A 27,340-nucleotide genomic window follows, 5' to 3' on the forward strand; every position below is an offset into this window, starting at 1 on the left:
TGTAAATCAGCCCAATAGTCTTCTTCTTCTGTTCTCCATTTATCATCACAGAACCGACGTCTGTTTCACTTCTACATTTTAAGTTGACTTAAGACATGAATAAGTAATGAAAGATAGTCACGTAGCAATGAGAGTAAACAAGCAGGAACATGTCAAAGGCTCTGCTCCTGAAAGTGAATACAACCTCAGTGTCACATTGAAAGATCCCCCAAGGTAGAGACCCCCAACATCTCCCTCTGTTGTAAGCAATTTCACAGCCCGTCTAGCTTTTGGCTTGTTGCCTCCCCAAAACATTGAATTGCCAGCATTCACATGTACACACACATACACACACACACACACACACACACACACACACACACACACACATGCATGCACATCACACACTTCTTAATTACATCTGCTCATAGCCTGTCCAGAATGCTAAGTAGCTGTTGCGTATAAAGACCGGAGCCTCAGAAATTTCTAGACCTCTAGCTGGTCATTAAAATTCTGTCTTTTGATCCCTCCTTTAACTTGCCTCCTCTGCTCTGTAGGAATCAGACGAGCTACATAAAAGCCACCAGCTTGACGTAAGCTCCAACTTCAAATAAGTCTGCGGAGAATTTATCATTTATATAAAAAAAAAAGTCAGATACCTACAAGTGACAAAAAATGTTCAAATTAGAAGCATTTAATTAAAAATGATGTATAAGAACTCACATGAAACCAACAGTGATTGCTTTATAAGTGAAGCAGCTTTGAATGTTATTATGACAAAATTTTAGATAACTACAGGCAATTTATTTTTTCTTAAAACTTCTAACTGAAATTTGATTGAAATTAATCATTAACACTAAATTACGCTTGTATAAATTAGACATTATCACAATAATTTGCATGGACTTCACATACACAACATGCAAATGTAATCCATCTGCATTAACATGAGGGCCCCGTTTGCCTTTAAAGTTCATCTGTCTGAGGACGGAAAAAAAATCCAATTCATCTTTGTGTTATTATAACTGTCCATGCATCAGTGACTATGCCCCTGTTGTCATCAGAACGTGTTCCGGTTCCATCCAAACAGCTTATATGTGATTTTTATGGCTTCTAAGATAAGGCCTACCTTCATGAAATCACTGTGAAGCTCTAAGGAGGCAGTAATAAAAGGTGGTGACTATAGACACCAGCTTGGATACACTTTTTAAATTTACTGATGGGAGCCCCACTCTGCCATCAACTTATATTACATATAAAACAGTGAAATTTGCTTTGATATTAGAGGTGGGGGGGGGGGTTGGCGTTGTGTGAATTGTAGCTGTTTGGTGTGCCAGCTTTCCATCCACACCTCCTTCCCTCTGCTGTGTACTCTGAGCACAAACCTTCTGCTTTCAGAGATATGACATTTAGTTTCAGTCACTTGTAATGGGTGCATTAACATAGTGTCACACAGTCTCTTTGACTCAAACGTACACAGACACACACACACAAAACTAATGATACACATCTCACTGTTGCCAGGAAACGGACTCTGGGGTTTACACGTGCCTGGCTTCCAGCTCCAGCGGAGAGACGAGTTGGAGTGGAGTGCTCACAGTCAAAGGTAAATTGTCTCTGCAGGATTTAAACACATGCAAATGACAGCTTGATGAGGAAGCAATGTATATCAACACACAGATGTATAATTAACAGAAACCTTTCATGCAGCTGAAAAGCAGGAAAATGACAGTAATCTGTATTATCTACCTGGCAGTTCCTGCAATGCTTTTAATTTGGGAAAAGTTTAGAAAAGTGACCGTGTGACAGTTTTACTTCTTTAATTAACAGCAGAGATGTTATCAGTGACGCAGAGACTGTACTGGAGGAAAAGTAATTCTCAGTGTGTGATTTTTTTTTTTATTTATTTTTTTACAGGAATAAAAATAATGTCCACCAAGAAATGTTGAAAAAGACTTATGGGTAAATAAAGGTTAAAAATAAAGGTTAAACGATGTTAATTCCCTCACATCAGGGACGCAGCTGTGAGATTATATGCTGCCATGCAGCTGAATCATGGCTGCACCCTCTTTGTTTCCTCCACAGGCATAAAATACTTCAAGCAGTAGACATTTCATTAGCGGCATTAAATGAAGGAGTAACGACCTAGCAAGCTACTCTGATGATGCCGAAGTTTGTTATTTGACTATTAGTGGTGTAATGGTTAGTTAATATTGAATAGTTGTGGTGAAGAGCATTGTAAAATGTGAATTGTGAAGTCTGTTAGAAGTGAGTAAGGGCCTGCAGGGAGAGTAATGCAAATGTTCAGCAACATTAGTGAGACAGCACAGAGATGTTATGAAATGGTTATGCTAAAGACAAACATTGCACCGTCACTGAGTGTGTCCCTCCTCTTCTGCTTTTGTTCCTCATCCTCCTTTATTTTACACTTAAATTCTCCTCAACTGCCCCGACTCTATCCTCCAGAGAGTGCAGACCCGTCGGGGGCTCAGGCCACAGAGCCCTTCCAGCTGCCAGGTCCTCCGCACAAACCCATAGTCACAGATGTGTCCAAGAACAGCGTCTCTCTGACCTGGCAACCCAATGCGCATGAGGGAGGAGCTGCCGTCACTTCCTACGTCATTGAGGCCTTCAGGTGAGTTTTGCTACATTGGAAGCAGCTATAAAGACAAATGGTCACACACACTCCCCTGCCACTTTTTTCTGATTTATTGTTTTCTATTCCTTGAAACATTTCACTTTTCTTTTTCTTTTTGTGTAAATATCTTTATTTGTATATTTTTTTCAATGCAAAACATTAGATTTTTGCCCAAAATAATAGGATTCATTCACTTTTTGCAGCAAAGCTCTAAAGTTAATTTAATTTAATTTATTTAATTTCACTCAACTTGGTGAAACTCCAGTTCACAGATCAGTTCAGTCAAGTATGATCGTGGGACACGAACATGTGAAAAACTCACTGGAACTCCCATTCATGCACCAACAACACAATGACTGACTGATCCAGACTCTAAGGCTGGTGACCCTGACTGCACATCAGCATAAACCTTTAAGTTGAGAGGAAGCTCACCTTGGATTAATTCGGCAGAAAGTACATTTATCAGCACGGGATGGGTGGCTCAGCGGATGGGAGGAGGCTTCCAGATGAAGAAAGGCATGGGGGAAATGTGTCTTTCCAATTTGATAAAGATGGGAACACCAGCAGAGCCTAATTAGATCCAGATGCACACCATGGCCCAGGCCGGTAGCTGAGCATTTCCCAGCAAGTCAAACTGATTCTCCGGACAGCAGCTGGAAGGAAACGCTGGGATGTTTGCATTAACATTTCCTTGCCTGAGGTGCAAAAGTTTTTTTTGTAGGAGAAATGTGTAATATTGTTTATTTAGCATACAAAGACAGACTCTCAGTTCTCCTGGTGAGGCTGCATTCAATTGAAAAAATGAAGGCCTCAGCCTTATTCTGAGGTCTTCAGAGCATGCTTATGAACAGTGTTTGAACTCCCTCTGAGCATCTTCCTCCACAAAGTTACCTTGAATCTAGTGCTTGCACTGAGCAACACACACACACAAATCCACACAATGAGTATTCATGAGTCAATTTTCTCTTTCGTCTAATTGTGAAGTGCAGTGCTGAGGCTAGTTCACCACAGTCCCCTCGGTCACCTTGGGGAAAAGACAAGGGGATAATTTCATTTCATTCAGCTCCACAAGGCCAACGATATGCCCCTGCTTCCTGCAGGCAGCAGTACCTCCTTACAAGCCTCATTACATTATTCATCATCATTTGGGGAAATCTTGTGAGCACAAACTTCTCTGAACAGAGTGACTTTGCTCACATCTGGCATTGTTTACCAGGGAAGAAGAAATATTAGCAAAAGCTAAAAATAGATGCTGCTATTGCCATGAGATCTCATATGCTGGTTAATTGTGTAGCTGCACATCACATCGATATCGAAAAGCAATCTTGTATGCAGTGTGACACTGGTACAATCACACAGTTGTAACACATTATGGGATGTAACAACAAATTTACTCATGTACAGATCTGGTATGTTTTTACTTAGCTTCAGCTACTAGTTACTGTAATGGCCAACATTTTTTGATGCAGAAAAAACAAATATGCCACCTCCCAAGATTCTCATTTGTGGATCTGCAGTTTTTTCTTATTTTGGAATTTCTCGTTGTTTTCCTTCTTTTTTGGATAATTTCTCACTATTTCCAAAAAATCTTATTTATTTACTGCACTGCTTCTTATGAAATAATTGAAGTACCAATATATCAAGCCTTACATGTTAATGCAGAATGAATAATTAAGTGGCAATTCAGGGAACGCAAAACGAAAAGTTAAACCCTTGAGGTCTTTTACAGACCACTGTAGTCTGGCTCCAGCATAGAGTCAGTCCCCATAGACTTCCATGTTAAACTGTGCAAATTTGCAGCAGAATTAAATATGTTGGGTGAATATTCATAAAAATCACCTTGGTACATTTAATTGATCTCCCATACAGAATCCTTCATGTACAAACTATGATAGTAACTGAATCATATCATATCATATGTACCTATGTACCTGTATAAAATTCCAAGGGACCTTTTCTGCAGTGAATTCTTTTATATCTGATACATTAGTATACTCCATTAATATTAATTTCTCTTAGCTAAACACTAGTTTTCTTCTGTCTCTCTGCAGCCAATCAGCAGGAAGTACATGGCAGACTGTTGCAGACATGGTAAAAATGGAAACGCACACAATCAACGGTCTTCTCCCCAACACCATCTATCTCTTTATTGTCCGAGCTGTCAACGCCTACGGCCTGAGTGACCCAAGTCCAATCTCTGAACCTGTTAGAACACAAGGTCAGTCTGCATCCTTCATACCTATGTTAAGACAGGACGCTCTATCTTGGTGAAAATTTCCACAGCATGTGTTGATGCACTGACTGCATCACACTAAGGAGTAGTGAATGTGCGTGCTCTTCTCAGATGTGAGCCCAACAGGTCAGGGTGTGGACCACAGACAAGTGCAGAGGGAGCTTGGGGAAGTGGCAGTCCAGCTTCAAGAACCTGTCATGCTAACAACTGCTTCCATCCGAGTGTCCTGGACTGTGAGAAGCTCAAACTTTTGTTGTATTTCAAGTAGGATTATTTTACTTTAGTGTAAAAGACAATGAAATTCACCACTTCTCTCTTTTTTGCATTTCCTATCCTTGTCTTTGTCAACTGATGAAGGTGGACCGTCAGTCTCAGTACGTCCAGGGCTACCGTCTCTTCTACCGACCCAGTGGGGGAAACTGGCTCCTCCAAGACATTAATTCTCCCTCCGAGCGGAGCACCATCCTCTCCAGTCTGCTCAAAGGAACCGAGTATGAGATTAAGATCCGTCCCTATTTTGATGAATTCCAGGGCAAGGACAGCCGAACATTATTGGTCCAAACCGCAGAAGAAGGTCAGAAATCCGATCGCCACTAAAACACGTTTCAACATTTAAGAATTATTCAAGGAAAACTTATTTTAATTAAGTAGTTTTTGGTATTCTGGCACCTTGAAAATGTTAATCAGCTTGCATGGCAATTTCAGCAATTCACTCATTCATTCATTAATCTACTAATGCTTATCCATGTACGGGTCGCTGGAACTGCTGGAGCCAATCTGGAGCTCATATTGGGCAAGAGCGGGGTACACCCTTGACAGATCACCAGTCCATCACAGGGCCAACACACAGAGACAGACAGAGACCAACAATCACTCACACTCACACTCAGACCTACAGACAGTTTAGAGTCACCATTTAACGTAAATATGCATGTCTTTGGACGGTGGGAGGAAACTCACACAGGCACAGGGAGAACATGCAAACTCCCCACAGAAAGGCCCCAGGCCTGGGAATCATACTGCTTCATGCTGTGAGGTAACAGTGCTAACCACGATGCTGCCATGCAGCCTGCAATCTTAGTGTTTATAGTAAGGGATTTATTTTCTATACTCCTCAATTTGAGGTCACTTCTACTGATCCCTGTTTTAATTAAATTCAGCATAACAGAGCCAGAGGTCCTCAGGGTGTTTATACTGAGTGATCGAAATTCTAGATTGAATATAAGAACACCCTCAGCACAGGATGGACCTGCCTGGATATCTTAGCTTCCATATCTGGCTAAAAGCATCATTATCAATTAAAAGCACTCAACAAAACTTTCCAGCCTGTTCATGTTAATGTTTCTTGGCTTGTAATCATGTTCTTCATCAATAACATTTTTTGCACCGTAAATAGTTTTTACTCAACTTTGCTATACAGTGCGCCATGTATCAGTATGTTGCTTCTGTCTGTTACATCCTGTCACAGTCCCCAGTGCTCCACCCAGGGCTGTTACAGTGGCAACAATGAAACTAAGCAACAACACCAGCGTCAGCGTCTCCTGGGAGCCTCCGCCCAGTGAGATGCAGAACGGCATAATCCAGGAGTACAAGGTACAAAACACCTAATCATAGCAGGGAACACACATTTAACATGAAGGAGCTCAATGTTAATGCAAAGTGAGTCAACATGGGCCCCTCTGTCCCCTTGCAAAGCCCTAGCATTTTACTGATGTGCCTCTCCTGGATACTTAATGTTTGGAAAGCTTCAGAGTATAGCACACTGGTCGAAGAACATCTGACTGCTTTGATGAGGTTTTCAGCAGATGAAATACTGTAGCCTGTAGTCATCCATTTCATCAGTGACTTGAAACATTCCACACTCTGAACTGAGGAGTATGGACAAGTTTCGAAAAGTCTGACAAAAAACACTTCAGAGGCAGAAAGTGATTGCAGAGTGAGCTAAATTCTAGCTCTTTGTATCCAACAGGTTTGGTGTGTGGGCAGCAGCAGCGACAACCAGAATCGCTACTACATCAACAAGACGGTGGATGGAAACACTCTGTCCACCATAGTGAAAGGCCTAATGCCCAGCGTGGTCTACCAGGTGGAGGTGGCGGCCGTGACCAGCGCTGGTGTTGGCATTCGCAGTCAGCCAGTGTCCATCCTCATCAGTGAGTACATACAGACAAACCAAGAGACTGGGACTGCAGACAAATGTGTCCCTAGTAAACGTGCATATTGGCCCACCATTTCAATCCAAATAGAAGTACCAATAATTAGATATATTTCTAAAGCATACATTACATAACAAACTTTCCCATTTAAGTGAATGGGATTTTCATTGTAACGTTTGACTGGTAGAGTCAATTGTTTTGACCTGTTGTCACCATGTTTAGTTTAGACCAAATTGTCTCAAAAACTGGGAAGTAGCTTGTGACATAACATGTTGTAAATGTTTCCAAAAGAAATTTTGTTTTTACCATTTTAACCTGAATTTGACTCAAAGTGGGCACATTTGATGTTGTGTTGATATTATGAAAATGATTATTCGTCAGTTTACTCATCCTCAGGGGCAGGCACTCTTATGAATGTCGCTTTTCTTCATTTTTAGATATGTCATTGAAATAGACCTTGCCAATGTGCCTACCAGCCTAAATGTTGATAGGAGAGGGGACAGTAGTATTTGCAGTCAGTCAAACCCTGGGTTCAGATTGAACTGCCTATTAGTCCAGATCAACCCAGAATCTGGCTGTGAGCCTCACCTGGGCCCATATAGCCACATCTTTGCATAAATATTCTGTAGAGTTAATGACATTCCCATTAGTGTCAACTGTTTAGTACTAATTAACATGCAGAATGTTTACATGCTAAGCTACGTGGTGAACAAGGTATACAGTGGCCTTGTTTACATTATACCTATTAATCACCAATGTGTAACTGTCTCCCTCAGCTCTTCCTTCTCATTTTATTTTACCCGTCACTGTTATAATTTTCTTCTCCTCCAGAGCTACCAGTTGAACAGCCCTCTGTGCCAGGGGAGGGAAGCAGTGATGGCACTGGCAACAGTGGTGAAGAGAACAGTGTGAGTCTAGCCGAGCAGATTACTGATGTGGTCAAGCAACCAGCGTTCATCGCAGGAATTGGCGGAGCCTGCTGGGTCATCCTTATGGGCTTCAGTGTGTGGATCTACTGCAGGCGCAAGAAGAGGAAGGAGCTGAGCCACTACACTGCCTCCTTTGCCTACACACCAGCAGGTCAGGAGGAGTGATGAATGAGCATGATGTTGACCATCTCTCTTTCTTTTGGAATCCTGGATTATTTTATTTTTTTTACTTATTGAAAAAAGACAGGAAAAGAACATTAAAAATAGTTGCAATGACATTCCCAATGTGTCCTCTGCAGTTGGTTTCCCTCATGGAGAGACATCAGGACTCAATGGAAGGTAAGTAAATTAGATTTTCCTGTTGTATTCTGTGTCTTCTGTCTCCTCTTCCATTGCTGGGCAGCCATTGGTGCTGTCAATGCTGTGTCCCGCTACATCTTAAATTAACAACAGAATGTTTCTGCAGACCTGGCGTGCTGGGAGGCAACATGGGCAACTACCCGTGGTTGGCAGATTCTTGGCCTACTACCAACCTGGTCCACAGTGGTAAGGAGGCTGTCAACTGCTGCACCACCAACCACGACACAGCTGAGAGATACTATAATGGTAGGATGCTGCTTCAACATGTCTGTTGTTGTACTTAGCTTAAGAGTGGTTGTTGAAGATTTTCTGATCAAGTTGACAATAACAAGAAATCTGAGCTTAATATAACCTCCATCTCTGTGCAGAAGCTGGAATCTCCAACTACCTGAATCAGACAGAGAAATACAGCATGGGGGGCTCCACTGAAGGCCCCATCTATAGCACCATAGATGCCACTAGTGAGGATCTGCACAGCTTCACCTATGCCCAGCATACCTCCACCACCCCCTATGCCTCCACCTCCATTATGCCCTTCACCAACCAGGCACAGGTGCCACCCCATGGTGGTGAGCAGCAAGATGATGGGCACTGGATCACCCAGCCGGGGCCTTCAGGTGCCCAGTACGCCCAGCCGGACCGCTGCAATGGTGAGTGGGTGGCACAGAGCTGACCTTTCCTGTCTTAGTGAAGTGTAAAGAGGCACATGTTGCTGCAGCTTTTCAACTAAACATGCTTTTAGCTGCGGCACATTGTCTTCCCTCCAGACCCCTTAACTAACTAATCACCGCTGTTGATTCCACAAATGAAATCAAATTTTTGCCTCCAGACTAGTAAGATGAAATCAAATCAAAACAGATTTATTTAAATAGTGCCAAGTCATAATACTTTACACTTTACATGTACAAACAATCCCAGCTCACATTGGCCTAAGGCAGGGTACATCCTGGACTAGTCGCCAGTTCATCGCAGAGCCAACATACAGAGGCAGACAGAGACAAACAATCACTCACACTCAGACCTACAGATAGTTTAGATTCACCAATTAACCCAAACATGATGTCTTTGGATGGTGGGAGGAAACGCCCACAGGGAGAACATGCAAACTCCACACAGAAAGACCCCAGGCCCGGGAATCAAACCTGCAACCTTCTTGTTGTGGGGCATCAGCGCTAACCACTATGCTGCCGTGCTGCCAAGTCCATAATATTCAAGCATAAATACCAATATCATAAACTTCGCAGTGATAACCTCAAGTAATGTAATCTTTACATGTTATCATGAGTGATTTAAAGATATAACCAGGGCAACCATGATTCTCTGGAAAGCTAATAATTAAATTGTGCTCTATATTAACTGTTGCATATTGCACCACTGTGTTTTTCTGTCTCTCTTTTCTGCAGGCAAACCCAAGCAGAAGGCAATGGGTAAGGCTGTGAAAACCCCATCTCTGACTTGGATGGAGGCCTTACCTCCGCCGCCCCCCATCGGAGAGCTGGAGCAATGCGAGCAGGATGACCAGCTCCCGGAGCATGAGGACATGGACATAGGGTGAGTCAGACTCCTCTGTCTTAAACTGACATTTCTTTGATTTCATTTCATTTCGACTTAATGTCACCTTTCTAAGCCATGGAGTACCTGGCCTGATGTGGTTGTCATGCCTCTGGCTCAGACAACTAACCCTTATCTCAGCTGCAAAATCACTAAAGAAATTGCACTAGTGATTTCACTGTTTTTCCAACTCTTAGAACACAGTTATTCATGTTCTTCTTTCTCAGTCACTCCATGCAACCTCAGGGCAAAGCTGACATACACCATTACACTTGTAGCAGCAATCCCACCCATGTGGAAGCTTAGCCTCCTGCAGATTTGCCAACGGCGAGGTCCTCTAACTTGAGAGGCGTCTACAACAACAGCATTATTCTTTAAATGGCCTTTTAGTGGGATGCATTTGAAAGCACCATTCAGAAAACATGTTGCCCTCTCCAATATTTTAGGTCATAAAATTCCTTGTGTGTTGCTTTGCATCATTGATCCACATGCCCCCTTTATGTCTGCGCAGCTCAGATGAGGAGTGGTGCCCCCCGCTCCCTGAGAGGACCTACCTGATGGAGGGCTGTGAGGACGGACCCTCCTCCACGCAGAGGAATAATGCCTCCTCTCCTGCCACCTCCTACAGTCACCAGTCGACTGCTACTCTCACCCCTTCACCCCACGAGGAGACTCGAACCACCCGCGACATCTCACGTCTCAACCAGCTGGAAGGCTTGCAGCTGTCACGGTATGTGGACTGACACCCAGGCTCTTACATGAGACAAAGAGATACATTATGGATTAATGTAAAGCCTATTTGTTCATTGTAATATTGGTGGTAATTAATGGTAATGTTTTTTCATTTCATCAAGTATGTTATTATTAATACAAACTCTGAATCTGAAAACTTAATCTGTTCTGCACTTTTGGTGAATGCAAATATCCACTTAGCACAGGGGCAATCCAATGCTTATTATGAAGCAATAAATAAGTCATTATTAGCTGAGATCAATCTACTTAACACAAAGAAACAGCTCCATCACTGTAACATTATATTGGAAGGGTAACCTTTTAAGGATCCCTCTCTCTTGCAAATGCAGAGTACTCAGTTAAATGCGCTCAGGTTTGGCAGCTTCTTATGTTAGTTATTTAGCTATGAATTCTTTACACCCATGGAAACTCCAGGAAACTCTAATCATCACACTGTATTTTTTTTATTTTCACAGTGACACTGTGCAATGATCCCCATGTACCACTGTTAGAATAGACCACTCCTTCAGCTAGATATTTAATGGTTTCTATAAAGAAAGCAGGAAATTATTAAACTGTCAGATGACAAAGTAAAACACAGAGGCTACCTCTTCCTTCTTCCCTGTAACATCAACCCTAAATCTGAGGAAAGAATCGGCTTCTGATTCAACTGATTGCTTCTCCCTGTCACATGTTTTTCTTATTTCCCATAGCAGAAGGTTACCCTGCGGTCCAGTCCCAGTCCCCCAGGCGCCAACTCCACCACTTACCCAGTCCAACCCTAACCTCTCTAGCCAACAGCATCACAGCTCGTCAGAGGTTGGCACTCTTCAGTGCCAAAGTCCTGCCCATCGCTGCGTCCACAGCCAGGGGCCAGCTCTAAATGAAGATAATGGCACCGCCACCACACCCGGTACAGTGACTGGCAATTCCATCAGCTCATGTGTACACAAAGACAGACAGTCAGAAGCACAGTAGATAGTTTGAGTTTGTTTGAAAAAAATGATGGCATGCATCCTTGCTGATTGTAATTTGAATAAAACCATATGCGTCAAATACATTAAATGTCTGTTCAGTGTGGAAAAAACACACCACCTAATGGTGGCTGTCTTTTTTTCTCTCACTCAGTGCACAGTCGCTCGTCCCCTGCAGATACATGCACCCCCCCAAACCAAAAATCACGTGTGAAAAAAAAGATGTCTAAGAGTGCAGCTTACAGAAGAGACATACAAGGAGGTGAGTGGGTCTGAGTGTTGGTTCATGTCAGAGAGAGCAAGGGGATGATGCTACATTTTACATTTCTGTTGTACCTCACTGACATTTTCTCAGATGTTGTTCAGTGCACAAGAACAACATGTCATGATGAGAATACGTGTCATTGTTCACAATGGTGAGGATGACAGTGTTGAAGGACAGTCATGTATCAAATGTTCACAGTGGCCGATAACAGTTTATTGTTCATTGTAAGTCAGTTAATGAAAATGCATGATACAAAATACATACACTCCAGATAGTCTAAAGCCATCTGTACCTGAATATTTACCACTTTGATTCAAAGGCAAGACATGTGGTGAGTCTTCCTGACTATATTTCAGAATCTGACCTGTAATCTTAAATAACAGACTTAGGTTTTCTCCACATGCCACATGTCGAGCAGATAACCATTGTGCTACAGTGGGAACGATCTAAAGCTTGTTCTGTAAAACCACGGACCTTGAACTAAACTAAACAGCACATCTCTGTGTTTGAATCTTGTTTTAACTACAAGCATATCAGGAAGTGGATGTGTAAATTTCGATGTGCCCCTGTTTTCCCAAGGGAACAACACTGTGACTGGCCTCCTGGGGTCTCTCAATTATGCAGACAAAACCAAAATCATATGTAAGATTTTGTGTAAAAAAAAACACAAAAGTTTGTTTAAATATGTTGACTGAACGTGCAGCAAGCATGAAAATAATTTTTTCCCCTCCATCATTGGCTATTTAGACTTACCCCCACCTCCAGAGCCACCCCCGGAGGAGAATAGGTTGCAGGGCCTGCAGGGATGCGTGGAGGCAAACAGTGTTGGGAGCGTCACTCTGTCATCCCTGGAAAGGAGTGAATACAGCAGCAGTCACCAGCGGAAAGGCTCAGGCCAGAGACACACTGACAGTAAGAAAGAGCACTGCACAGTGTTTTATTTCAGCCATGATTTAGTGAAGTGTAAGGTCAGAGTGTGTTCCCTCTAAAATGTGTCACAAATGAAAAATGGGATGAAGAGACTTTCTCTGAGACAGGTGCAGTTACAGCGTTCTAAGTATGCTCAAACACAGCTCTGTCCATATTTCTGCTGTATCATTCCTCTGCACTGCAGTATTTCCTCCTCTAGTGGTCCCCAGTAGAATTAAATGGGATTGGCTGGTGTCTGGCACTATTTCTTTCCCAATGGCTCAATTTCTATGAACTAGGAAGCTCTTACGGGACAAGTTGGTGGCCAAAAGAAAAACAAGGAGTGCTGTAAATCCAAATCCATAATTTCCACACAGTCTCTGATTGAATATAAGGAAATGCAACATTATTATTATATTTGAAGTTTCTGGTAAAATCAGACTTCATATCAATATTAGTCTTACTGCATTTGGCAGTAAAACGAGGTTTGGGCTCAGATAAAACAGGTAGACTGATACTATGAAATATGTCTCATATGGTGGGAAGTATTGCTATAACCTGCCAAGGCCTGTCACAGTTCATTGGAATTGTGTGGGTTTCTTATAATCTCCCTTAATCTGAAGTGTTAGAGATATTGGATGTCATCCATTATCTATACTGCTTAAGGGGGGTAGCATTATCCTTTAGAGTCATCAGTGAACCTAAACTTGCATATCTTTGAACTGTGGGAGAAAGCTGAAGGAAACCAACACAGAGAGCAAACTCTCAGGCCCATTGTGACAACATAAACCATTATTCCATCGTGCCATATACAAGTATAAAGCATGTAATGATAAATGTTTCCAATTAAATAACATGCATCACCATGGAAACATTGGGCTTTTATTGCACCACAATAATCAGTTTTAGCAGTCAGAATGTTCTAAGATGGTTAATCTGATCTGGTGCATGAGTTGTTTCAGGTTGCATGACCTCCTGAGGGTATATATGGTTCCAACTTTCATCAGCACCAGCACTGTGCACTTATATAACCAGCAATAGTGAATAATGAAGGGTTATGAGACAGTACCAGGAGTGATGTTGCCTAGGTCAACTTTAAACCTCTCTGTGTAAACCCCCAGTAAGACATTGGGCTGCCTGCTGAACGGTCTGTTTTGCAAAGGCCTCAGCATTAACCTTGTTTCCTTCCTCTGTCCCTGCCTCCTCAGATGATGAGATGATGCTTTATGGCAGCAAGGCGGGCTACCTCTCCAGGGGTCAGATATCCAGTAACTGCTCAACCACAGGAAGCTCCTCATCCAGAGGCTCCACAGGCTCCCGGGGTCTCAATTCCGCCAGGAAACACAACGAGGTAGATAAATGATTTTATGATTTTACTGCTGCTTTTCAGAAGAAAAATGGTTCTAGTTTCACTTCAGATGGTTTTAATAATTGATGCCTTCAGATATTCATGAGCTGTGGAACAAAAACTCTTCCTTCCATTAGAGGTTCACGTGGTTTAGTTTTATCCACATATCATTAATCACGCTCCATAAAACACACATAATCATACACACTGTGTGTGGACTGGATAAAAAATAAGAGGTGCTAAGCTGTTGCCAACACATGCACGCACCAAAAAACTCCCAGGTTAATACATCCAGATCTACCATTACCATCTGCTCTAGAAAGGCTTTACAGTGAGAGAAAGTGTAAAGCGTGCATGCCTGGCGCTCTCTCTGGAGTGCACTTCTGAGGCCTCTCTTCACTGTGGGGGCACTTCTTTAAACACACCCCCTGCAGATTTCCTTGCGAAGGAGATGCTTTTTTTTTACTGCAGAACAAGCTGTGCCAGCTGAATGGGAAGCTCTGCGGGGATGTAATCCCAGTGAGCAACAGTTTGAGAGAGTGTTTGACATTGTTGCTGTTGGACAGGAACAGTTAAATCAGGGCTGTAACCAAGTCAAACCTAGAAACATTGTCCTGGATTACTGCTTCACTGTAACTAACTGTTCAACAAGGTTCACCCACAAATGAAACAAAATGAGTAATTGGATTATTACATCTCCATTTACAATAACTATAATGTACAGGAGGCCCAAAAGGCAAGGGAATTTTTACTTTTGTTCTTTTGCCAAGATCATTCTTTGAAATATATTTATTTATTTGTTGTCTGTTGCAATAAGCCCCTAAAGGCAAGAGAACATTTTAACTTTTTTGGCCAAGATCGTTTTTCAAATTGTTTTTATTTTTTTCTATGAATCTCTGCATGGTAAGTGGAGGTGGGGGACTTGTTTTGGCTAGCTTCCACAAATTAAGAAAAAAAATATTAATTCATTAATTAATTAAATATTAATTAATAATTATTATATTTATATGATTACATTGCTAATTATGAGAAAATGTATCATGGACAAAAATAAATCATTAGAAGTTCATAATTGTCTATTATATATTTAGCTTTCTATTTTTTTTAATTAAATGTAAGCTGTAATAGAGCTCCAGGAGCAGGATGATCTCCAATCCATCAAGATTTCTCCTATGTGCCAAGAGGATGGAGGAAGCAATTAAATCTTTGTTTGTATTAACTAAGGTTGAATGTTTAGAATTCTTGACACCAAATATACCAACTGAGCCTTTGGGTTGGAGCTAAGATCCATTAATTCTGAAAGGAACTTGAATGCCTTGTCAGTTGTGACCAAAACAACAATTTGCTTTTGCAACTGTCTGTTTCATTTGGGTAAATCTTTTGAGAGTAAAGAGTTGGTGCGGTCCAGATTTTTTTTTTTACTTTTCCTGACCTAAATTATTGCTTAGTTCTAAAATACATCTGACGACCTCACATCAAGTTTCGCGATGTGAGTGAGGAAAAACCTAAAGAGATTCAGGACTTTTATTGTGAACATTAAATATATTTTAATTATACACTTTATCCTGTATTATATTTGTTATTAGTGATTATGGCTGCCTAATGAAAAGATTTCTCTCTGTAGATCAACAACAACTCAATTAGTAGAACTCAGCCCTGCTTCAGCCCAGTATCTGACTCATTTTGCTAAAAAAACGCTGGATGGGAGGAGATTTAATTGGAGAAAAGTCAGCCAATTTACACAGGCTGGATTTATGAGACATGACTGCACAGGAGCTTTGATGATTCCTTTTAGTGCAGCAGTTGTTAGGTTTTAATGCCTTGACCCGAGGCACTGTGAAGAGAGAGGATGGCCCACGCCGACCCTGACACATCTGACATGGGAATGCAGAAACATGGCTTGTAAAAGTGCCACACACAGACAACAACTGCTCTTTCCAGCATCCCCCAGCACATGCGCACACAGGACCCTGTATCTCGTGCCTCTCAGGCAGGTCACCCCCCCACCCCCATGCACCCCCTGCAGAGCAGTAGGGAATTCCTCAGTCCCTCCCTCTCCCTCCACTGCCTGCCTCTCGCTGACCCTTGCAGGCCTTTTCACGCCTTGTCGGGAACATGAAAGTGTGACCCAACCCCACTAACCCCCCTTTGCAGTAAAGTTGGGGCTGTTTCCACAGGAAGCCTGGATTAGGTTACCCCTGCTTCCCGTGGTGTGGCTGGCTGCTATCTTTGCCCTTTGACCCTGGCAGTCAGTCTCGGATGGGTAACGGGCAGAGGCTGTCAACACAATCAACATCTGTGCAGATGAGGGTGTTGGGCAGATGAAACTTGCATGTCGTCCTCACCAGACACTGTGCAAAGGTGATGCTTCCAGCCGCACGTACCTGATGACAGTCAGATCATTTTGGAGGGAAAAGAAAACAGATTGTTTAGCCTGATTCATTCATTCATCTTCAACTGCTTTATCTGTTTTCGGGTCATGGAGAGTGCTGGAGCCAATCCCAGCTCACAATGGATGAAGGCGGGATACACCCTGGACAGGTCACCCGTCCATCACAGGGCCAACACATACAGAAAGAGACAACCACTCACACTAAGCACATTTACATGCACAGTTAAGTCGAGATGTGGTTATAGCTTGGTAAAGCCATCTCATCAGGCTTCTGTCCTTGTCCCAGTATACATGAATGGGAGTAAAATTGGTTTATTTGTTGAAATCATGTCACCTTCACTACGACAGGTGGCGATATGGACTCTTTCGGCTTGTTGGTAATGGGCCACTACCGATTGATCTATGATGTCACAGACCACAACAGAGGTGGAAAGAAAAAAAGACCAGTGCGCTAGCAAGTTAGCCTCTGTATCTGTCCGAAAATGAGCTTTTGCTGCAGTCTTTGCCATGTTCAACGCATTAGCAGTTAGCCGTCTTCTGTTGTCTGACCTCCTACGTTAGTGTTTACGTTTGAAATGCCGTTCGACTTCCAGGTCACAGCTTAGCGCGAAACTTTAGCACATGCACAGATCACCTCCTCCAGCTCCAGCCCAACTGTGTATATACATGCAGCAGCAGATAGACTTTCAATTGCATTATCACATTATTATCACATAGGCACGGGGAGGACATGAAGACTCCACACAAAAAGGCCCCAGACCCTGAACCGAACCCACAACTTTCTTATTTGTAGGGTGACAGGGCTAACCACTATGCCGCTGCCCAGCCTCATGTGGCTTTTGAATTTTTCCTCTCCACAACCTTTCACTTTGCTTTCAGTATGTTTCCAGATATGACTGAGTCATGAAAATAAACTGCTCTGTCCTTTGTGAGCCTGTAGGCTGTTAAAAGAGAAGCTTTGCAACTAAAAGCATAAATGATCGATAAACAATTACTTTAGTGAGATTCAGATATTTTGCACTTACAAAAACAAAACATTCAATTTTTGTATCTAATCTTCAAGTTCCCATTTCCTCCTTTTTCTTTTTTTCAGATTCTCTAGTTTGCCTCAGACTCTGTAGTACAGTAAAAGATGACTTAGAGAAAGCTATTTGTTCTGATCTGTAACTCCTGTGTGAGAGCAATGCCTGTGAGTACCTGAAACTCTTATCTACACAGTGAGTTGGATCAGAACTGTTTGCTTTTTAAGCTGTTATGTTCAATAATTTCAGGTGTGAACAATTTCTTTGTCGAGTTCCCATTTTGCAAATTCATGTATTTTTGATTTATAACATAAAGACAATGCATGGGGCACAGTGAAACAGTGTGGGCCTGCTCTGAAGTGCTGCACAGCTAAAAACCTAAACAATCAGTGATTATTTGAAAATGAGAACCAGATGGAAGCACACGATTGAGCTATTGCGAAACCAAACCAGGGCAAGATGAGTCATTTGTTTCGGCTTTATTGGTTGAATGTCTCTCAGCACCTTTAAATTTGCCTTAGTGGATTTTAAGATAGGTCAAAGTCCAACCGAACAAGGTGGACTGATTGTTTGTGTTGCTTTAAATCGAAGTGAGTCCAAGACAGCAAGGTGTTGATGCTCCCTGTTTGGCAGCCATTTTTGTGTCATAGTTTCAAATGTTATTTGTTTTAAACACGGTCTATGGAAATGAACATAGATTCTGGGTCTGTAAAGTGGGAGAGTGGTCTCAGTTATAAGTTTTTAGGACAACATGATGTTAATTTTTAAATAATGGTCCCAGCGTCATCTTCTTCTCAAAATATTGTTTCTTTTGGTTTTGAAAAACCAACATGGCCGATAAAGAAATTAGAAACTGGAGGCTTCAAAATGGCAGCTCACAGACCAATAGGTGGCAATGGGCCACAGTGAGTTGACCCCTAGTTTCAAACATATTTCTCATTTTGTTTTTGCAGGAGATGAGATAAAAACACCAATGACTGTGGGCGTAACCATCAATGCCTCCATCATCCACTATCCTGCCACAGTGAGGTGAAAGCACGATCAGGATGCCAGACTCTGTCATAGCTGTGAGAGATACAACTACGGACTTTACATCATGTTTTTTGGTATTACTATGATTATTTATGAGCCATCACATTCATTCTTCTCCCTTGATTTGTAAATACCTGTGTCTGTACTGTTCTTTTGTGGGTTCTGGATACAGGGAAAGAGACATATATTGTATTTATGAGGACTAAAAAGAAAAAAAAAATCTCATGTAAAACAAAAAAAAGTCTGTTATAGAAAAAAAAGCTCATGTCTTAAATGTGCCAACTCTTTTTTTGTCAAAATGTATACTTTCTGGAAAAGCATTAACTACTGTTGCACTCTTGTTTTATGATGGCAGAACAACAGAAAATATGAAGCACAAAGTGTGTATGCTGGCTGAAGGGGTAGCTGGAAAAAGAAAAAAATTGCCAAATCAAGCAGGTTGTCGCTCCTGGGAGGACAATGTCCCCCCTCACCGGGACCACTGCAACCTACGTGGTCCGCTAAAGAATGTCAGACTTTTCTATGTTTCCTTTGGTTTCTCTGCGGCAGATTGCTCCAGTATGCCAGCTGACAAGACAGGCTTTATGAAAGTTTGATTGTACACCCCCCTCCCCCATGTCTTTAACATTTCTCTCCAGCCCCTGCCCTCTTCTTGAGAGATTGTTTGGGGCAATTGTGAGATGCAATTTGCATATGCTCCCTCCAAAACAAACAAAAAAAAATGTCTGTGGGCTGACCTTTTTGTACTCTTGTTGTTTTGTAAATGTACAATAAAATAAATTTGCTGATCTGAGCCTTCATTCAGTTTCTGTGGTACAGTATTCACAGAATGAATCAGAGCACTGCTGTTTGATCAGGGGTAAATTTTCAGATGCAGATTCGGATTATACATAACAGTCAATGGTATAATGAATTGTCCCAGAGTCATGGTGAATCCGTGAAACCCATTCAACAGAAACAAAGAAAAGTTTTGTTGGCACAGCTTTGCCTACTTTGAAGAAAAAAGGCCCAAGGGGTCAAATTTCCAGCAAAAGCATAAAAAAAGAAAACTAATTTCTGATCAAAAAACATCCCAAGTAGACCAACAAAATATGAAGGAGGCAATCTCATATCAGCCTCTGGGACTTCTTCACAGAAGGATTGGGTCCATTTTATATGAAGGTGGACACATACTCCAGGTCCGAAGCGTGTATAAACCTGCATACTGTCTAAGGACCGTCATTGGGCAACTTCAATACAAAAGTCAGATAGTATTGAAATGTATTGGAATATTTTTTTCCCTTCAAATTACAGGTTTTCCTAATTCATTGGTCTCAGTTTCTATTTTCATGGTTTCATTAAAATGTTATTATTTTATTCAGAGGAAAATAACAGTAAAGCAGGGGATGAGCTGGGAGTGTGTCTACTCCTTGATTGACCGACTATAACACAGAATGAGGATAAAGTACAGAGTAAGTCGGATCCTTCCTTACCCTAACTCCCTAACCCTGGCTCCACCTTTTCCTTCAAATAGGGTTACTGCAAGTTTAAAAGAAAACAAATTGGTCGATGGTCAAATTAAAAACTAAAGGCTTCAAAGGGATGCCCCTAAAATGGAAGTTACAAATGGAACTACAGTTCTATTAATCCCTGCTTTAAGTACTGAATATTCCACTTCACACATGTGCAGTTCAAGTATGTATACCGACAATGTCTGGATGACCCAGAGGTGTCACCTGTGGATCGTTCCTATAGAATTTTCTCACGAGCACACTAGGATTCTGAGTGATTCGGGATTCATAGAACCGTAATTACATTTGTAACTTATGTACATTACAATGTGCATCCCCAGTGCTTTAAGTACTGAATGACTTATACCAGCAAAGTCACATGGAATCTAGAGTACAAACTTTCAGTGTGCAGAGCTGGAGGACTCCGGCCACATGACCACAATCAGTGGATGGATAGTGGCCAAATTCACCCTGTAGAATCTAGAGAAAGTGTCTGCCGATGCCCACGAACCCGCGGCACGAATGTCCTCCAGGTACACTCTCCTCAGGGCAGCCCATGATGTAGCAACACTTCTGGTAGAGTGGCACTGGCACACCAGATGGAAGGAGACGGTTACTTGCCTGATATGCATGAAGGATGACGTTGACAATCCGATGGGACAAATGCTGTTTGGAGACGACGCAGCCCCTGTTAGGGCTACCATAACGAAAGAGCTGGTCAGACCTCCGAATGCATGCAGTAGTTGCAATGTAAACCCTCAAGGCCCGCATTGGACACAACAGTTTTGTCCCATCTTTCTCCTGGAGGAGGTTTGTACTCCGCGAGCCGAATAGGCTGGTTGATGTGGGTGCGGGAGGAACACTGTGCCACAAAGTGACCCCTGAGCCATATGAATTCCACCTTAAACACGAGTCACTGACCGACGGGGCATGCAGCTCACTGACATGCTTTGCAGATAAATGGCCAGGAGGAATGCAGTCTTAAAGGTAACCCACTTCAGCTCTGCTTGTGCCAACGGCTCAAATGGCAGCCAGCATAGTGCAGCCAGCACCAGTGGAAGATCCGATGGTGGAGTTCTCGTGCCCCTCGGAGGATGCAATCTCTGAGCCGCTTTCAAAAAGAGGGACATAAGACTGTGGCTCCCTACTGTGCCATTGTCAGTCCTTACATGTCAACAGGATATTGCCGCCACATCTACTTCCAACATTGAAGGAGACCGCCCCTCATCCAGGAGGAACTGGAGGAAGTCAAGAACAGTTGGCACAGCAGCACACTGGGTCCTCATCTCGCCTTGTGCACTAGTCGGAAAACAGTCTCCATCTATTCTCATACTGGAGTGGACGGTGCTCTTGCGATCATTATGGTGTGTCTGATAGGGTCCACACAGATGTTGTAGATCAGGGTGCCAGATCTGTCCTGCCAGTTGGGACAGGATCCCTCCTGTCGGGAAGGTGCCAGGAGTTATTCGCCAGGAGGGCGAATAACTCCTGGCCCAATGCAAGTGCTTTCGGCAGGTCACTGGTGGAGGTTTTTCTGACCTGGCCAGATGTGGGGGACCGGCAACAAAATTGAAGTTTGTACCTGTGGGTCGAGGTGGCAATTACCCATGGGTCTGAAGCATGAGCAGCCCACTGACGGAGCTGCTGATATGAAAAATTCCCAACCACTGCCCCAAGGCCTCAGTGTCTGGCCCCCAGACCCCTATGAGCCCTAGAGGGGGGACGAGCAGGTTCTGGAGCACAAAGTTGTCTGGAGGGCAGGCGGGTGGTGTCCTGAAACCCCCTTGCCGGTCTCTGTGCAGGACGCAGGACATTATGACGGCCAGTGAAGTGGGTCAGTGGAGGTAAGCGGGTGTGGGAGGCAGCCGAGGGACCCTTGGCCTGCTGGTAGTAGGCCTGTCAAGAGGAGACTTTGCCTAAGACCCACAAGCTGCTGCGATGACCTTGAACCAGGATGGACATCATTCATCCAATCTCTCTGGACATGAGGCTGAGCGCCTCCAATGAGGCATCACAAAAGGTGACAGACTGAGCAGTCACATTGCCCTCCTGCAGTGAAGCTGAGAGGGCCAACATGAGATGCAACATTGAGTTCCCTATGCAACCAGCACATGCTCCGGCATCATAAGCCCTTGTGAGAAGATGTGATCCGACACTGGGGTCAAGGGCACCTTTGCAGAGCTTCATCCGGGGACACTATGAGTGAAGCGGTGGTGGGCTCGCATGCAATCAAGGCCAACTCTTACTGCATCATGCATGGCTACCATCTGCCGAGAGACGGGAGCAAGCCTTAATGTTCCTCCAACAGGCTTGTGACTTCTTCAGTTAGTCCTCTGAGTGGGGAATAGCAAAGGCAGTGGGGGCCGGCCTGTGCCTGAAAAAGGTGTGTACTGGTGCTGCTTTTGCCTGCTGTGGTACATCCATGTGCAGCCACTCAACGCCATGTGCATGATCGCACGCATGGAGCCGTCCTCCATTGCAGCCACTGAACTCTGAGTTCAAAGAGTCGGAACCCTGCTCAGATGCTTGGAAAGCCCCATCTCTTGGATCTTCCCCATAATCATGAAAGTGGGTAGCCGAACCTGCCAGGGAGAGCGTATCCTCCTCGGGTGTCAGCACCAGCATTGGAGGAGAGGGTCCCACATCGTCTTCAAAGGGGGCATCAGGCTTTCGAGCCCCAAGCATGGATCTCATCTGGGCCAACTCAGCAGACAGCTGCTCCACCTTATACGAAAGCCTGCTATAAACTTCACCTTCCTGCAACTGCTTGACGCTTAGAGCATCTCAGACAGTCCAGAGGTGACTGGCCCGGGAGGTCAATCATAAAAAAATAAATCAGCAGCACAAGCTAATACAAAAAGAAAACAACCACTACACTGTGGCCCTTACCCAAATTTGGGTTCTCAAGTCTAATCGATAGATTAACTTAACAAATTAGAGAGCTGACATTACAGTTAACAAAAAACTAATAATATGCTGGGGGAAGCAGTGCGCACACAGCCTGTACCAACAGAGGTTGACAAACCACACTCATCTGTGGATGAAGCTATAAGTTACCACTAACGAAGAATCCACATTGGGCACCGGGAGGCGCTCACGCAACCCGCCAGCAAAAGTAAGCGAGCAAAGAACGTCAGCTCAAACAACTAAATTATATGTTGGGAGAAGGATGCACAAACACAGTCGTCATAACAAGTAGTTCATAAGCAAAACAAAGTAAACGATTTTCTGCAAAGAACTAAGAATATACTCACCGTCCTGGGAGGGAAGTGAAGAACGTTGTAGTCTCCCCATGAACCCAACACAAACTACTTCAACAGTGATAGAGATATGAAGCAGGCCAAAATGCGGCTCAGTGCTTTCCAGAGCAACTGCGCATGAGAGGAAAAAAAGGAAAGAAGATATGGTCTCCTCCGGGTCACCCAGAGGTCACAGGTGACATTGTTGGTATACATACTTGAACTGTGCATGTCCGAAGGGGACTAGTCAGTGCTTAGAGCACCGCCTCTGGCGGTCAGCAAGGATGAAATAGAACCAACAGAGTGTTGACACTGGATTGGCCCTAAAGCAAATCATTGTCTCAGGCTGCTGGAGGCCATATCATCAAAATATGTCCATCTGAGAACATACCTTTTGCACTATACTTGCACCTACGTTCATTGGTGCCACTATGAAAATTGAGGTTGTGATTCTGTGGAGAGCGCCTTCCGTTTCAATGCGTTTTACGTTAAAAAAACCTCTCCTAGATATTTAATTAAAAAATTCTTGATATACACTCAGTATCATCGCAAGACATCGAGATGAAAGGTTCTTAGAGGTTTTTTTTTGCATGTTATACTTGCCAGGTGTGTATTTCAAGTATCACCATAAAACAGGAAGTCCTTATAACTCCAGGACACATTGTCCGATCTGCCCCAGAGTCACCACACATGATAAGATCCCTTAAGACTCAGTGTGCCACCTATTGCACATAGGAAGTCAGTCTAATATCACAAACATCAAAATTATCCTGATATTTATGAAGGAAAAATCATACACTACCTGATGAACACATACAACAACAAACATACCAATGCAGAGAATTTAAGCCAAAAAAACTACAACGTTACAATCGCCATGTAGCAGCAGTGCTTCAAAAAGCAGAAAGCCTTTAGGCTGTTGTTCAGTGCAGACACAACGCAAAAGATAACAGCCACATTAAATATTGGATTACAGTATGTCAGTATGTCAGTAATGCACTGACATACTGACAAATGTTATTCAGTTTCTTATTGGGAGTTTGAACTGTACATGAAAATGTTTACTAACTTAGCAATTCAAATTTATATTTCCTTTCTCCACTCTAAAGGAAGCTGTCTGAGTGACTGTAATGTAACATTCTTTCATTCATTCATTCATCTTCTACCACTTTTCTGTTTCCAGGTTGTGGGGGGTGCTGGAAACGATTCCAGCTCACATTAGGCAAGGGTGGGGTACACAGGGACACAGCGATGGCACTGGCAACAGCGGTGAAGAGAACAGTGTGAGTCTAGCCGAGCAGATTACTGATGTGGTCAAGCAACCAGCGTTCATCGCAGGAATTGGCGGAGCCTGCTGGGTCATCCTTATGGGCTTCAGTGTGTGGATCTACTGCAGGCGTGAGAAGAGGAAGGAGCTGAGCCACTACAGTAGGTGGCACGCTGAACCTCCTTTGCCTACACACCAGCAGGTCAGGAGGAGTGATGAATGAGCATGATGTTGACCATCTCTATTTTTTTTGGAATCCTGGATTATTATTATTTTTTTTACTCTTGAAAAAAGACAGAAAAACATTAAAACATTAAAAATAGTTGTGATGGCATTCCCAATGTGTCCTCTGCAGTTGGTTTCCCTCATGGAGAGAAATCAGGACTCAATGGAAGGTAAGTAAATTATATTTCCCTGTTGTATTCTATCTGTGCCTTCTCTCTCCTCTTCCATTGCTGCTGCTTATATTTCAATCTGGGCAGCCGTTGGTGCTGTCAATGCTGTGTACCGCTACATCTACCCATGGTTGGCAGATTCTTGGCCTACTACCAACCTGGTCCACAGTGGTAAAGAGGCTGTCAACTGCTGCACCACCAACCACGACACAGCTGAGAGATACTATAATGATAGGATGCTGCTTCAACATGTCTGATTGATTAGATTGATTAGATATCATTGATATGATATCTAATCATCTAATCATCATTAGATATCCTTGAAATGGTCAAAAGCTACCATCCCATGCTAACATTTAAACACACAGGGACCAAATAGACAAGAACGGCATTCACAAAAAGTTACAGTCTGAGTGCAACATATCTCATTACCCCCAACATAGTGACCTCACCAAATTGTATTGTTGGCCAAGTGTATAAAGAGAATTATTATACCGTGTATGATGAATCATGAAAAGTAGTGTACAACGTATGGCCTCTAACCAAGCATTACATGCCATAACTGCATTGTGCTTGTGCTGATGAGCTCATTGTATTACTGTATTACTACTGAGACAAGTAGAGGGCAGTGAACAAGTGGGCGATTTTGGACATAACTACAGTCTTGTCCAGTTAATCCTGTATGCTGTATTTCTGTCACTCAGGAAATGGCACAGCGGAGGGACAGTAACACAAAAAGGAAGCTTTGTGCTCAAAAAGACTGAAACCCAAAGGCTCATTTTAAATTCGGGCTGTTGGTGTCCTGAGAAAGATCAAGAAAAAAAAAAAAAAGACTCATCGTTTAGGGAAGCAACAACAACAGAAAAAATTCGGATAGTAGAAATTGGCTAATGTAACATGACGAATGTCGAATGAACGAGTGTTGAAGTTGTTTGGCTCTTCCTGGAGGCTCACAAAGCCTCAGCGTTCAAAACAGTGGCTCATTCACATTCCCTGCCAGATGAAAGGTTTCCAGAGTCATGAAGGTCATTGCAGCTCCAGGAAAGCTGTGAATTTTTTCCATCCATCATCTATGGAGCTGGTTAGTGTTGTTTGCTGAGTTTCGGTAAGTGTGCACTAACATCTCATGTTAGTGTACTTTGTGTGTTCGTGTAGCAACAGAAAGACTGATACACAGAAGCACTACTTTTCGTGATATCATTATTTAACTCTTTGATGGAATGGGCCAACAATAGGGCCAAAATATTATTCACACCTCGATTCAGAGTCACGTTGGTAAGAATCTGGAGAACCTGGAAGGAACCCACTGAGGCACAGGGAAGACATGTAAACTCCACACAAAAAGGACCCACAGGCCTGGGACATGAACCCAGAAACTTCTTGCTGTTAAATTAAATCACTAACCACTTGTGAATTTCTGAAATGGTTCAGCACTAAAATCTCTCATCTGCAGTGGGTTAAGGTTCCCGTTCATTCTTTCATATTCTCCAATTCCACGTTCATTCTTTCATATTCTCCAATTCCACAAAACTTTTTAGGGATCTGTCCAAATATAACCAATTCTTCTTGACACACACAAAGTCATACAAGTGATCAGTAAGATGGTAGCTGAAGACTGTACGTGCTTCTTAAAAATCCAGTGTACTTTATTATCCCAAAAGCCTTCAACTGCAGTGAGTGTTAAATAAATAAAAAGTGAGGCTTGTTGCTGCAGCTCTGTGTTCCTCTCATTCTCGTAATGCTTCCACTCTTCCTCCGACGTCCCAGTGCATTGCGCCTGGGTGACGGCTGTACGCGCCAAGGAGCATGAAATTGCCAAGCTCCCTACTCTACGAGTGCACAACACAATCCCCCCTGCTGTCCACCTGAGACAAGCTATGGATTACCCTCCAGTGCTCTACAGATGCTCGCTGTGTCCTGGCACACACACAAACTCCCTAACTAACAGGCTGAGACACATACACACACACACACACACACTCACACAGCCTCGGGTGTGTTTCTTCTTTCACTGCTCTGTGATTCACTGAAAGCGGCACGACGAGATGCTGCAGCACAGATTTGTTGCAGACAGATTTTGTGGAGGTGGCAGAAAAAATTTTTGAATCTTTTTAAAAATCAAAAACAAAAGCAACAGGTTCGTTTTTAAGATCTGATATCGCAGTTTGTGGTGTAACAAGTGGGGAACACATCTGCACAGTGATCTATCTACAGGCCCAGTACATACTGTACATGTTTCCCCCAGATGTGGCAGGGGCCCATTATTTATTTATCTTCACGTCTGACTTCAACAGCATCAAAGATTGCTTCAGATGATCTGTAGTGAATCCAGTGGAGGTCAGTTTCACTTTCTAATAGTGGAGAGAACATGTTCTGCGTCATTCTCTGGCTGGCTCTGATGGAGAGAAATAACTTTTTAAAGATTCAAC

The 27,340-nt window shown here is 43.0% G+C and overlaps 1 protein-coding gene across 1 annotated transcript in view; it reads left to right on the forward strand.

Moving 5' to 3' along the window:
- The window catches only part of robo3 (roundabout, axon guidance receptor, homolog 3 (Drosophila)), an 81,829-nt gene extending 62,523 nt beyond the window's left edge, over window positions 1–19,306 (forward strand). The window contains exons 11-28 of the mRNA XM_029518934.1: window positions 1,504–1,585; window positions 2,446–2,614; window positions 4,669–4,835; window positions 4,962–5,083; window positions 5,208–5,424; window positions 6,319–6,443; window positions 6,820–7,003; window positions 7,838–8,086; window positions 8,235–8,274; window positions 8,402–8,541; window positions 8,664–8,945; window positions 9,699–9,846; window positions 10,358–10,576; window positions 11,292–11,491; window positions 11,707–11,814; window positions 12,565–12,729; window positions 13,935–14,077; window positions 18,442–19,306. Coding sequence (XP_029374794.1) covers window positions 1,504–1,585; window positions 2,446–2,614; window positions 4,669–4,835; window positions 4,962–5,083; window positions 5,208–5,424; window positions 6,319–6,443; window positions 6,820–7,003; window positions 7,838–8,086; window positions 8,235–8,274; window positions 8,402–8,541; window positions 8,664–8,945; window positions 9,699–9,846; window positions 10,358–10,576; window positions 11,292–11,491; window positions 11,707–11,814; window positions 12,565–12,729; window positions 13,935–14,077; window positions 18,442–18,453 — 2,772 coding nt within the window. The 3' untranslated portion in view covers window positions 18,454–19,306. The remainder of the gene's footprint in view (window positions 1–1,503; window positions 1,586–2,445; window positions 2,615–4,668; window positions 4,836–4,961; window positions 5,084–5,207; window positions 5,425–6,318; window positions 6,444–6,819; window positions 7,004–7,837; window positions 8,087–8,234; window positions 8,275–8,401; window positions 8,542–8,663; window positions 8,946–9,698; window positions 9,847–10,357; window positions 10,577–11,291; window positions 11,492–11,706; window positions 11,815–12,564; window positions 12,730–13,934; window positions 14,078–18,441) is intronic.
- The last annotated feature ends 8,034 nt before the right edge of the window (window positions 19,307–27,340 follow it).

Source organism: Echeneis naucrates, chromosome 14, assembly GCF_900963305.1.
Source record: "Echeneis naucrates chromosome 14, fEcheNa1.1, whole genome shotgun sequence".
Classification (NCBI taxonomy): Eukaryota; Metazoa; Chordata; class Actinopteri; order Carangiformes; family Echeneidae; genus Echeneis; species Echeneis naucrates.